The 14,255-nt window shown below is 34.5% G+C and overlaps 1 protein-coding gene across 1 annotated transcript; it reads right to left on the reverse strand.

The window, feature by feature from the left end:
• Positions 1-6,280: 6,280 nt before the first annotated feature.
• Positions 6,281-13,798, reverse strand: LOC149924949 (ceramide synthase 1-like). Its single transcript, XM_090160211.1, has 6 exons — positions 13,216-13,798; positions 12,998-13,154; positions 12,270-12,450; positions 10,992-11,153; positions 6,535-6,688; positions 6,281-6,450 (listed from the first exon to the last, which is right to left on the reverse strand). Exons 1-6 carry the CDS (start codon positions 13,438-13,440, stop codon positions 6,388-6,390), a joined length of 942 nt encoding a protein of 313 aa, XP_090016337.1. The 5' UTR covers positions 13,441-13,798; the 3' UTR covers positions 6,281-6,387.
• Positions 13,799-14,255: the final 457 nt, after the last annotated feature.

Consider the following 14,255-nt stretch of genomic DNA (forward strand, 5'->3'; position numbering starts at 1 on the left):
TGAGTGGAATGCCATCACCTTTAGGATTGCGTCAGCTGTTTGCAGTCGTTGTCCAGCGGCTTACGAAGCTTTGAGAAGCTTCCAAATTTTGAACCTTCCCAGTGCTTCCACACTCAAAGACAAAACTCGAAAACTTAACCACAAACCTGGAATTCATGAAAACTACCTTCGTGAAGAGAAAATTAAATATGCCAATTTTAAATCTGAAAAGGAACTTAAGTGAGAGAAAGTCGCAACTGGAGTTGGAATTTTTATATTTGACGAGGTAAAAGTAAGATAATGTGGAAAAGTAAGACCCACGAGTTTGTTGGATTTTCCATGGATGAAAACGACTGGCCAGAATTGACTGATATTTACAAAGATTTAACACCTAGAGCTCCTTCTCCTACATATTATATACTACAGTTTTTATTGAGAGATTTAACCTCTGGAATGGATGTAATCGGTCCATATTTCACCTCCTCCCATACATTCTAACAAAAGAAATTGGTTACAACTTTGTACCAGACTATTGAAGTGTTTGAAATGTATCATTTTTAAATGTATTGGAATAGTTTGTGACGGAGCTGCAGAAAACCTTGCGCTTATGAAAATAACAAGGGATGATCCTAACAACGGACGATCTTAACAAGGGACGATCCTAACAAGTGACCGATCGTTACAAGGGATGATCCTAACAAGGAACGATCCTAATAAGGGACGATCCTAACAAGGGACGTTCCTTACAAGGGATGATCCTTACAAGGGATGATCCTAACAAGGGATGATCCTAACAAGGGATGATCCTAACAAGGGACGTTCCTTACAAGGGATGATCCTTACAAGGGATGATCCTAACAAGGGATGATCCTAACAAGGGACGATCCTAATAAGGACGTTCTTAACAAGGGAGTTCTTAACAAAGGACGATCCTAACAAGGGATGATCCTAACAAAGGACGTTCCTTACAAGGGATGATCCTTACAAGGGACGTTCCTTACAAGGGATGATCCAAACAAGGGACGTTACTTACAAGGGATGATCCTTACAAGGGACGTTCCTTACAAGGGATGATCCTAACAAGGGTCGATCCTAGCAAGGGACGATCCTAACAAGGGACGTTCTTAACAAGGGACGATCCTAACAACGGACGATCCTAACAAGCATGATCAGGTGAACAAATTAGTTTAATATTCAAATGTTTAGAGACCGCCCTAAAATAAATATTTTCATTTATAATCAGATTTTAGTACTTATTTATCTCGTTCAAAATAGAATTATACATTTTCTAGTGGTAAAACGATGAATAAATGGTTTATTTTTAAAATACATTTTATAATTCTAAGGTTACTGGTGCTCTGAAATTTGAGGGTATTTGTTACGTTACTTAGAAAAAGGCGAATGAACTTTGTTCACGTTGAGGTATTGGCTACGTGATGTCTATGAAGGTGTGTCACGGTATTCGCATATGACGTTACGGGGTGAAGTTTTAGCACGGTGTTCGCAGTTGGCGACCCGGGGCGAAGTGTTAGCACGGTGTTCGCAGTTGGCGACCCGGGATGAAGTTTTAGCACGGTGTTCGCAGTTAGTGACCCGGGGCGAAGTTTTATCACGGTGTTCGCAGTTGGCAACCCGGGGCGAAGTTTTATCACGGTGTTCGCAGTTGGCAACCGGGGGCGAAGTTTTATCACGGTGTTCGCAGTTGGCCACCGGGGGGCGAAGTTTTATCACGGTGTTCGCAGTTGGCAACCCGGGGCGAAGTCTTAGCACGGTGTTCGCAGTTGGCAACCGGGGGGCGAAGTTTTATCACGGTGTTCGCAGTTGGCGACCCGGGGCGAAGTCTTAGCACGGTGTTCGCAGTTGGCAACCCGGGGCAAAGTCTTAGCACGGTGTTCGCAGTTGGCGACCCGGGGCGAAGTGTTAGCAGGGTGTTCGCAGTTGGCAACCCGGGGTGAAGTTTTAGCACGGTGTTCGCAGTTGGCGACCCGGGGTGAAGTTTTAGCACGGTGTTCGCAGTTGGCGACCCGGGGTGAAGTTTTAGCACGGTGTTCGCAGTTGGCGACCCGGGGTGAAGTTTTAGCACGGTGTTCGCAGTTGGCGACCCGGGGTGAAGTTTTAGCACGGTGTTCGCAGTTGGCAACCCTGGGTGACGTTTTAGCACGGTGTTCGCAGTTGGCGACCCGGGGTGAAGTTTTAGCACGGTGTTCGCAGTTGGCGACCCGGGGTGAAGTTTTAGCACGGTGTTCGCAGTTGGCAACACGGGGTGACGTTTTAGCACGGTGTTCGCAGTTGGCGACCCGGGGTGAAGTTTTAGTACGGTGTTCGCAGTTGGCAACCCGAGGCAAGCTTTTATCATTGTTTTCGCAGTTCCCAGAGACGTAGAAAAGCAAACTTTTATTACCGCTTCAATTATGTAATCTGAGATATGAGTCTCGGTCACGAATTGTCTAATAAACGATTCTAATTTTAGAAGCAGCTCTAGTTTAATAAGCGATTCTACTTTGATAAGCGGTTTTAGTTTCAACGGCAATTGGGGTGGCCGGCCAGCACGCTACCTATCTAGGTTTCGTCGGTAACGAAAAGAGTGTCGCGAAATAAACCAGAACCACTTAAACGCTTACTAAAGTCTTACTAGTGTCTTACTAGTGGCTAGAGCGAGACCACAATAAGCAAACAGAATATTATATTTGGTTCAGTTAAAGACTTTGTTTTTGCACCAAGACCTGGGCGCCGTCATTACCACTCGCTATTTCCGCTACTTTGATTATGAAAATTCCTCCCGTGCTCCTACAGTAACAGCCAGGGTTGGACATAAGGCACTAGTCACGGCATTTTACTACTAAAATAAATGCTCCAACTACTAAAATTAATCGAAATCTGGGGCTCACTAGTCAATTTGACTAGTGAAAAATTTACCTAAATATTCGTAAATAATGGCGAATATGGCGTATCATCAAAAAATCAACCTTCTGGCTGGCCATTTAGAAAATACCAAATGGTAAAAGCAACCATGATTTTTACAATATGGCGGTACCGACATTATGGCGCGAAACAAAATTTAAAGTGGAGAAACCCGAGATTAAATACAGAGCTCCCCTTTAAACTAAAACCGCTTATCAAAGTAGAATCGCTTAATATGCTTATTAAACTAGAGCTTCTAGAATCATTTATTATGCTTAAAGTTTATTATACTATAGCTGCTTATAAGCTAGAATTGCTTATTATCCTAAGAAAACTAGAGTTGCTTAGTAAAATTGAACCGCTGATTACGCTTATTAAACTAGAGTTGCTTAGTAAAATTGAACCGCTGATTACGCTTATTAAACTAGAGTTGCTTAGTAAAATTGAACCGCTTATTACGCTTAGTAAACTAGAGTTGCTTAGTAAAATTGAACCGCTTATTACGTTTATTAAACTAGAGTTGCTAAGTAAAATTGAATCGCTTATTACGCTTATTAAACTAGAGTTGCTTAGTAAAATTGAACCGCTGATTACGCTTATTAAACTAGAGTTGCTTAGTAAAATTGAACCGCTTATTACGCTTATTAAACTACAGTTGCTTAGTAAAATTGAACCGCTTATTACGCTTATTAAACTAGAGTTGTTTAATAAAATTGAACCGCTTATTACGCTTAGTAAACTAGAACCGCTTATTACACTTATTAAACTAGAGTTGCTTAGTAAAATTGAACCGCTTATTACGTTTATTAAACTAGAGTTGCTAAGTAAAATTGAATAGCTTATTACGCTTATTAAACTAGAGTTGCTTAGTAAAATTGAACCGCTGATTACGCTTATTAAACTAGAGTTGCTTAGTAAAATTGAACCGCTTATTACGCTTATTAAACTACAGTTGCTTAGTAAAATTGAACCGCTTATTACGCTTATTAAACTAGAGTTGTTTAATAAAATTGAACCGCTTATTACGCTTAGTAAACTAGAACCGCTTATTACACTTATTAAACTAGAGTTGCTTAGTAAAATTGAACCACTTATTAAACAAGAGTTGCTTAGTAAAGTTGAGCCGCTTATTACGTTTATTAAACTAGAATCGCTGAATAAAAATAACCGCTTATTAAACTAGAGTTGCTTAGTAAAATTGAACCACTTATTTAACTAGAGTTGCTTAGTAAAGTTGAGCCGCTTATTACGTTTATTAAACTAGAATCGCTGAATAAAAAAGACCCGCGTTTTAAACTAGAGTTGCTTAGTAAAATTGAACCGCTTATTACGCTTATTAAACTAGAATCGCTGAATAAAAAAGAACCGCTTTTTACGCTTATTTAACTAGAATCGCTTGTTAAGCTTATTAAACTAGAGCTGCTTCTAAAATAAAATTTCTTATTAAGATTATTAAAATAGAGCTGCTTATAAAATAGAATTGCTTATTAGTTATTACCCTAATTAAACTAGAGCTGCTTTTTAGATAGCTCATTCGTCTCGAAATACGCAGCAGTTCAGTTCAGTTTATGCTTAAAAACCGGGTTCATCGTCGAATTTACTCTGATGTCCAGGACCTTTCGTAGTAAAACGTCATCGATACGTCACCCGTGACGCAGCAGCAACATTAAAACAAGAAGGCCAATGTTACTTAATAGAAAGGCCTATTGTTTGTTGACAAATTAAAAAAAAAGGCAAAAGTCCATCGGCTACCATTATAAAAGTAATTTTAAGACAATGGCAGTTTTATTTAGAAGTAACAAAAGGTTTTTTTTTAATTCGAGACTTGAATGAAGTGATGTTATCGCGCCTACATTTTTTTTGATGTGGCCATTTTAATAGCATACATAATTTCTACGAAACCAAAATTATCCAAATTTCAGTCCCCGCCTATAAATTTCTACCTCACAGAAGGCTACTGCCTCTCATACAAATTTTCCCCATTATGGGGGTGCATTAACAATATAAGCTTAATTTCCCCAATTTTGTGTTTTATGTCGTTATAATTCCTTAGAGTAATGGTGGCTTTGAAGTGAGGTCAAGGGTTACCAAAAATTGAAACAGTAAAAAAATAACGCTACTTTGTGAAATAATGAAGTATTGTGAAATTAGAACATAAAATTTATTATTAAAAATTATCCCTTCGCTTCTTATGGTAGTTACTTTCAAATTGAAGAACTTAAAAAGAGCTTTCGCTCTACGATCAACTGTCATTAACCGAAAATAAATTGTTCCGTGTCACACTTATTATTTTTCACAGTATGTTACTTACGATTTGAGTGACGATAAACGATTGCGTTTTCTATAATAAAATAAAACTTTATTCATTCGAAAGTACATTGAAAATAATAATAAAAAAATTTCGTTTCTCTTTGGCAAGACTCTCCCTACTCCAAATTAATTGACTAAAATTAATTGATATTAATAGTTTATAGTAATTGTTGTTTCATTATCATCAAACCAGTTATCTAGTTAATATTAATTGTTGATTCATTAAAATAAAACCAATTATCTAATGAATATTAATATAACATATATTAATTAACTAATTAATATTCATTTCACATAAATTAATTAACTAATTAATATTAAATCAACATAAATTAATTAACTAATTAATATTAAATCAACATACATTAATTAACTAATTAATATTAAATCAACATAAATTAATTAACTAATTAATATTAAATCAACATACATTAATTAACTAATTAATATTAAATCAACATACATTAATTAACTAATTAATATTAAATCAACATACATTAATTAACTAATTAATATTAAATCAACATACATTAATTAACTAATTAATATTAAATCAACATACATTAATTAACTAATTAATATTAAATCAACATACATTAACTAATTAATATTAAATCAACATACATTAATTAACTAATTAATATTAAATCAGCATACATTAATTAACTAATTAATATTAAATCAACATACATTAATTAACTAATTAATATTAAATCAACATACATTAATTAACTAATTAATATTAAATCAACATACATTAATTAACTAATTAATATTAAATCAACATACATTAATTAACTAATTAATATTAAATTATAATAAATGAATTAACTTATTAATATTAAATTAAAATAAATGAATTAACTTATTAATATTTAACTAACTTATTGAAATTAAATTAAATTAACATAAATTAATCAACTAACTAATTAACGTGAAATTAACATTGAATTATATAACTAATTAATATTAAATCAATTAACTAACTAATTAATTAATATTAAATTAATAGTAAATCAATTAACTAACTAAAAAATTAATTAATAAAAAAATAATATTAAATCAATTAACTAATTAATTAATATTAAAGCAATTATTTTTAAATAATTAATGATTTATTTAATTTCACCCTGTCTTTGTGTCAGTATTTACAGAAAAATGTTGTTCGAAGAATGACTTGGCGGAAGGCATTTCCCATCAGGATTGGTGTTTCTTCGGCGGTTTGCCCAACGTGACTTTTAAAATTAATTTAAGGACCAACTGCGAGAGGAAGGAAAACGAATTACAGATTAGATTGAGGACTTCGCTTTTCAAATCCGTATCAGAAAAAAATAAAGAACTTACTATAAACCAGAATATGTTCAAAAGCAACAAAAATTGCAACATAACTACGCAGTAATATTGGTATCTGAGGCTCGTCGTCAGCAGAAGCCTTTTTGGAATATTCTCGGCGGCGTACACCGCTTTCAAGGGGTACCAGTGTAACCTAAATAGAAACCTACGAAATAATGAAACGTTAATTCATGTTTCATTTAACATTTACCCCTGGAGCTATTTTGTGTATAAAAAATGCTCCACTGTTAATAATTACAAATCTATTTTTTCTAGGAATTTAATTAAATTAATTAATAATTAATATCAAATAGTCGGCGCAGGAGGTCATTTCATGAGAGAAAATTCAAAGACCTTGAACCATGTCTTAAAATTTATTTCAAGAACCATTGAATCATGGGCCAACTACTACTAGTAGTTTGCCCATGGTTGAATTTAGAGACTCGGTTCCAGTTTAAAAAAATGTGCCCCGTCACATATTGGGTGTTAATGGATTAATAGCGATGTGAATTGAAAAATAGGAAGCCAAGAAAATTATCAAACAAACACCAAGGTCATTAAGTAAAAAATGTTCAAGATATCACCCTTAGGTGTTAATAATTTAGAAAGTACTTGTGCTATGGCATTGAAAATTCCACGACAAACTCACCCTGGTAAGGGGTCTTTGACTATAAAAGTTCTGTTGACCTTGAACCATGTCGTCAAGGTCCTTCAGAGAACTTTCAGTCTTTCTCGCAACAGAATAAATAAATAAATTTTTCATCAAACATTCCCTTAAAGACCGATTCACAAATTGCTTGCGGGAAAACGAACATTATGGCGCCAATTTAAACCTTTGGTGGGAAAGGAACAAATACTTGATTTATTAAAAAAATTCAACATCTAACACTATTTTTATGTCCGAAATATCAACAAAAAAATTAATTTTCGCGGTTATTTTGGATAATCTAAAATATCTACGAGTCGAACTACTGCCGCCATCTAGTAAGACTTTAAAAATTTTAAAATCCGTTTCTAATGGAGTTACCCCTGTGAAAGGATTTTCATCTCTTGTATATCGGTGTATACAGAAGAAAATATTTTCGGTGATCTTTAGATGATTATTTAAATATTTTATTCTAGCCAGACTAGACTTGGTTTTTCATACTATTTTTAATGAGATATAATGAGGTATTATCTTTAACAGTTTATTGAAGACCTGCTGAATAAGCTAATTTGAATAACCACACCACCATCTGTAAAAATAATTATTATGATAGTACGTTTCAACCTGGCGTGCATGGTATGGATTTTTCCGGACTATACACCAACCTTCATTATTCTTTTATTCTGACCCCACCCCCTCGCCTCGCCTCATAGGTCACTGAGGTCATATTAAGGTGTGACATCAAAGTCCTGTCATCACCTACTCAGACATTTATTGAAAATCACTCATTTCAAATATTCAAAACTATCTGAAGCTCGAGAAACGAGGGTAGTCTAAATGTTAAAAAATATTACCAGAAGTATATAAGTTATTTCTAAGGATAGAAGTATTCAACTCCTATTGTTAATGTTAATCGTGAACATTCTACCATCGCAGTGTATTGTTTACAATTTACGTCCTCAGGCGGGTGTATTGCAGGCGGTAATTTGTGGTGTGGTGTATGCTGCCGCGAGCTGATTGGCAAAAAACGTTCTCATTGAAAACATCTCCGAGCTTGCGAAGGTACGTATTTAATTTTTACATGATCGATGGACAAATCTCTTGAAAATTATGTATTATCTACTTTCGATGATAAGTATTTATCCCTTCACATCATTTAGTTTCATTTTTACTTCCTAGATCGATACTTATTCTCGTAATATAAATATTATTTACTTCTGGGTATACGTATTTATTTCTATTGATTTGTCCATCCCTTCAAATCTTGTGTTTTGATGGATACGTCTCTCACAAGAAAAATAATATTTACTTCCGGGTATACTTATATATTTATATAGTTTTGACCGTCCCTAAATCTTTTGGGTTCATATTTACATACTAGCGGAATACTTCTCTGATAAATCTTATTTACTTCTGGGTATACTTATTTATTTCTTTACATCTTAGACGGATACTTCTCTCGTAAGAACACATTATTTACTTCTGATAATACGTAATTATTTCTATTAATTTGATCGTCCTCCTCAAATCTTTTATTTGATACTTCTCAGCTAAAGCAACTGTCGGCTTTATCATTAGCACCTGTATTATGAAAAGGCCCCAGTTATCAGAGATGGCAATTAATCTATCAGATTCTTCGAAAAAAAGCCACTTTAGTGGAGAGCGTGGTGCCATCTATTTATGGCAAAGGAAGCTAAAATTCAAAATAGTCAAATGATAACGTCGTCAGAGAGCGTGACTGTAGAGTATTATATTTAGATAACTGATACTCTATTTAGTGGGCTGATACTCTATTTAGTGGGCTTTAATCTAAATGATATATCCCATGGTAAAATTTTGTTTAAAATTGCTGTAATTTATGTTATTGGCCAATTTACAAACGATCCAATCAACGCGAGGGGTACCTATAAGTACCCGCCATTTGGGTCAAAATGTAGGTTAACTCGAGGGGCAGGCGACTTCCTTGATTAACGACGCACCCCTCAAAAGATTAAATTCGATTTAATCGTGATTATTTTGATTAAATTCGATTTAATCGTGATTATTTTGATTAAATTCGATTTAATCGTGATTATTTTGATTAAATTCGATTTAATCGTGATTATTTTGATTAAATTCGATTTAATCGTGATTATTTTGATTAAATTCGATTTAATCGTGATTATTTTGATTAAATTCGATTTAATCGTGATTATTTTGATTAAATTCGATTTAATCGTGATTATTTTGATTAAATTCGATTTAATCGTGATTATTTTGATTAAATTCGATTTAATCGTGATTATTTTGATTAAATTCGATTTAATCGTGATTATTTTGATTAAATTCGATTTAATCGTGATTATTTTGATTAAATTCGATTTAATCGTGATTATTTTGATTAAATTCGATTTAATCGTGATTATTTTGATTAAATTCGATTTAATCGTGATTATTTTGATTAAATTCGATTTAATCGTGATTATTTTGATTAAATTCGATTTAATCGTGATTATTTTGATTAAATTCGATTTAATCGTGATTATTTTGATTAAATTCGATTTAATCGTGATTATTTTGATTAAATTCGATTTAATCGTGATTATTTTGATTAAATTCGATTTAATCGTGATTATTTTGATTAAATTCGATTTAATCGTGATTATTTTGATTAAATTCGATTTAATCGTGATTATTTTGATTAAATTCGATTTAATCGTGATTATTTTGATTAAATTCGATTTAATCGTGATTATTTTGATTAAATTCGATTTAATCGTGATTATTTTGATTAAATTCGATTTAATCGTGATTATTTTGATTAATTCAATTTAATCGTGATTATTTTGATTAATTCAATTTAATAGTGATTATTTTGATTAATTCAATTTAATCGTGATTATTTTGATTAATTCAATTTAATCGTGATTATTTTGATTAATTCAATTTAATCGTGATTATTTTGATTAATTCAATTTAATCGCGATTATTTTGATTAAATTCAATTTAATCGCGATTATTTTGATTAAATTCAATTTAATCGCGATTATTTTGATTAAATTCAATTTAATCGCGATTATTTTGATTAAATTCAATTTAATCGCGATTATTTTGATTAAATTCAATTTAATCGCGATTATTTTGATTAAATTCAATTTAATCGCGATTATTTTGATTAAATTCAATTTAATCGCGATTATTTTGATAAAATTCAATTTAATCGCGATTATTTTGATAAAATTCAATTTAATCGCGATTATTTTGATAAAATTCAATTTAATCGCGATTATTTTGATTAAATTCAATTTAATCGCGATTATTTTGATTAAATTCAATTTAATCGCGATTATTTTGATTAAATTCAATTTAATCGCGATTATTTTGATTAAATTCAATTTAATCGTGATTAGATTTTTTAATCTTGATTACCCTGATTTAATCATTTTACTATGATTAAGACGCACCCAAAATGGAAGTGACCTGCCCCTCGGGTTAACTATCTGGTTTTGATTACGACGATAGCGACATCTGTTGAAAAAAGAGCTACTTCACGTCGAACCGACACTTTCTTTAAAATCTATATTATTTACTTCTGATAATACGTATTTATTCCTCCAACTTTGTACCGTCTTTTCAAATTTGACGAAAAGGTGATTAGCCTCCACGCATTTGCAACCTCGAGATCGTGCAATGTCTTATCGTTGCTTTTTTTTTTGGGACGTCCACTCGAAAGCTTACGCGGCGTAATCGAGCGATCGAACTAGATTTTTGACGTGTCACAGAACCGTTTCTTATAATTTGATAAGGCGCCTACAATTTAAACTTTCGCGGTTGTAACCCTTACCAGGAGAAGCCGAAAATGTACAAGACGGTGGTGCACAGCTTGGTAATCACACGCAATTCTTTGTCCCCTTGGAAACGGAATGCGCTCAGACATTTCATCAGTTTCAGAGGGATGTTTGTCGTCTCCAAAAGACTCAGAACCAACAGCCCTATTTTATGATAGCTGGTTTGATAAAATAAAATAGAAATTTTAATATTTTTATAAAGTTCATTCATTAAGGGGGAAGACTACAGTGGCTATTGTCTACTTTGGCGCTATTTCAAGCAGAACTCTTTTAATTTTGTATTTTAACTTATAAAATTAATGTGCATGTGTAAAATAGCCTCTTATAATAATAATAGCCTAAAATAATTTTGACAATTTTAAATTTAAAGGTAATTAAGTTATTACGTTTTGATTCGGACCCCCGGAGCTAAACTAGTTGGGAAAGCGCCCAAACGACCCTTTAGTTATTACCTTATATCTCGTTAAATATTAATATCCGAATTATCAAAATTATTTTAAGCACTTTAGAAAGGTTCAGCCTAATAAGAAAAATATAATTCAATTATTTAGTTGTTTTTTTTTTTTATTCAAGGAAGAAAGGGCTGATTGAGTCTGAGAAGACCGCGAGCCCGGCGAAACACCATCTGATTAATCAGGGCGAGATATGTGTAACGGCCACGCCAACGGGGGGATACGTGGGGACAGGGGTGGGGACACCCGTGGCGGAAGTATTCCGACCACCCGTTGGGGAATTGGTAGTCGTCCTCACACGACCATCCACAAACTCTGCCTCCCGGACGCCTGGGATTACAGGAGTGAGCCACTACTCCCGGCATTTATTTAGTTGTTAAAACAGGAACGTTCAGCCTGAACGAAAAAGAGTTTTTTACTGTATTCTTCCCCCTTAAGAACTAATTTTTTTTTAAAGAAACGCTGGTGTACCCCAAACTTTTAAAATGGGAATTTCTTATGGGAGTTCTAATTTCAGATTTCTGAAATCTGAATCTGGATTATTGTTATTTTAGAGTACGATTTTAATGACGATTTTATCAATTTGGTTATACGCTGATTTCGAGGTTTTGTAACTGATTATAAATTTCGGGATTTTCAAGTACATTTGAAGATAATAATAATAATAATAATAATAATAATAATAATCAGCTAGGCTAATACCCAAGCTAAAATAATTGTACCGCAGAGTGTAGGGAATATTTACGAAAGTTCAACGGCTTGGATAAACCATGTCTTTCTTATTTTAAAGTATTTAAGTTGGATGAAAATTTGGTGTCTTACCCCAGACTGTGCGACAGGACTAGTAAGGCCAAGGTGACGCCATGGTGCACGGTGTATAGTAAGGTGTCGCTAGCCAAGTCTTCGATGAAGTAAAGAGCGTACAACAGGTGCACCTCGTAGCTGGACCACAGCAAGTAGTTGACACTGATGTCCCAGCTCGTTTCCACCTCACCGCAACAACCTTAATGCGAAGATCAAGGAAGTATCAACTCATAAGTCGCGTCAGAAGTAATAATAATAATCAGCTAGGCTAATACTCAAAGCACCACCTTAAACTCCAGTCATTAAGAGTTTTTTTTATGCCTTTTATTCGCGTGGCTAGCAGGGGCGTCATTTGAGGATTTTTGAGGGGGAGGCAGAACTTGAGTGTTTTTTTAAAGGGTAAAAACGGGTCAAAGTTTAAAATAAATTGCATTTTTAATCGAAATAGTTATTGCATAATTTGCTATTTATTTTCAGAATAATAGACAATGTATGCATGATATCAAACAGGACGTTTCTAATGTAGTTAAATGCTAATTTATTCGAACTTTTATAGCTCAAAAAATTCAGTATATTTATATAATCTAGCTAAATCTCACGTGAGATTCCGAAGCATATACTTGGAAAATCTTGGAAATGAATATTTTTCAAGCGAATAACATTAACCGTATAGTTAGCTACGTACTTCAATCGTAAGAAATTAATGACATACTTCTGGTTTTACGAAATGAAGTAACGACACTCACCTTCCCACACCGTACTTGGCTTCTGAAATATTTCGTGGCGAAAGACCACGGAGTAGAACAAGAGTGGTCCAGCTCCGACGTTGTACAGTAAGGCCCACAGATTGACCTGCAAGTCCTCCCGCCTTCGAAGTCCCAGGCTAAATCGCCGGGACAGAGGCTGCGACGCCGTGTGTAAATATTAGTGTTCAAGCAGCGTCTGGATTTCATCAACGCCTTACTTTGGTGACATGTTCGTTGAGACGGGCCCTTAACGCTGTCCAAATGACGGCGCCGATCAGCACGTAGACGAGGTGAGACGTCTGGAAGTTCAATGGCACTTCTTTGTCCGTCTCGGCGGGTCTGTTTTTGTTGAGGAATTCGACGGACTCTTGGACGAACCGCCAATAGGATGGCACGGGCTCCCAAGACGGCGACACGGCACGGCTGGGTTCGCTTTCCTCCATGTCCCTCAAGACGAACGACCCGAAACGCGATTGTCTGTCTCTTAACAAATATCTCGCCTCTTTTACTAAGTTGATAAGATTATCTTCGACTTAGATTCTCGGCGAAGTACGTCGACCATGTAACGCGCCACATTTATCACCGAGAAAAGACTGTAGATGGCGATAGCGTTTCAAATAATTTCCACTCGCAACTTCCAAGGCTTTATCAACTACCGACTTATTTATTCTATAATTAAAGCATTTTGGCCGATGACGATATCATTTCGTCGGACGGTATTGCTTACACGGAACCTTTGAAAACTGCAGGCGTAATGGCTTCGTAGCGGTATGGGATAGAAAAGCAGCTGTTTTCAAAACGTACGCGCCTATACATACATAATACGAAACACGCCGCAAAGGTACAAATACTAACTTGGATCCGTACGTTTTCGAAGCCTAACGAAAAAAGAACTCCTTCCAAAAAATATCGTTTAAAGCCAACATTTTCCTCATTTTTATCTAAGTAATCTGCGGATGCTTAAACTCGTATTACCCGAGTGTTTCCGCCAGCGCTTTTAACATCGTTCATTTAACGGGAAACCAGGTAAAAAGAAATACTGCCGCGCGCGATATTTAATAGCTCTCGAATTTCAAGTAGGTTATTTTATTTAAGTTGGCTACGTGCTTCGTATTGAATTTATACACTTCCTTTTTAGCGAAGGCGCATTTTCGATGACGCCGGCATTATACTCTGACGAAACTCAAAAATGCCCTCGTATATCTGCAAACCTCCTTCCAGGGAGAGTATATAGAGGGCTTTTCGATTCGTCGTTGTC

Source organism: Leiobunum rupestre, chromosome 10 (assembly GCF_980474605.1).
Source record: "Leiobunum rupestre chromosome 10, qqLeiRupe1.1.hap1, whole genome shotgun sequence".
Classification (NCBI taxonomy): Eukaryota; Metazoa; Arthropoda; class Arachnida; order Opiliones; family Sclerosomatidae; genus Leiobunum; species Leiobunum rupestre.

Coding starts and splice junctions, on each gene's coding strand:
- LOC149924949 (XM_090160211.1), bottom strand. CDS start 13,440: ATGGAGGAAAGCGAACCCAGCCGTGCCGTGTCGCCGTCTTGGGAGCCC. Junction 12,451..12,997: donor GCCAAGTACGGTGTGGGAAG/GTGAGTGTCGTT, acceptor CTTCGCATTAAG/GTTGTTGCGGTGAGGTGGAA. Junction 6,689..10,991: donor TACATTTTCGGCTTCTCCTG/GTAAGGGTTACA, acceptor ATTATTTCGTAG/GTTTCTATTTAGGTTACACT.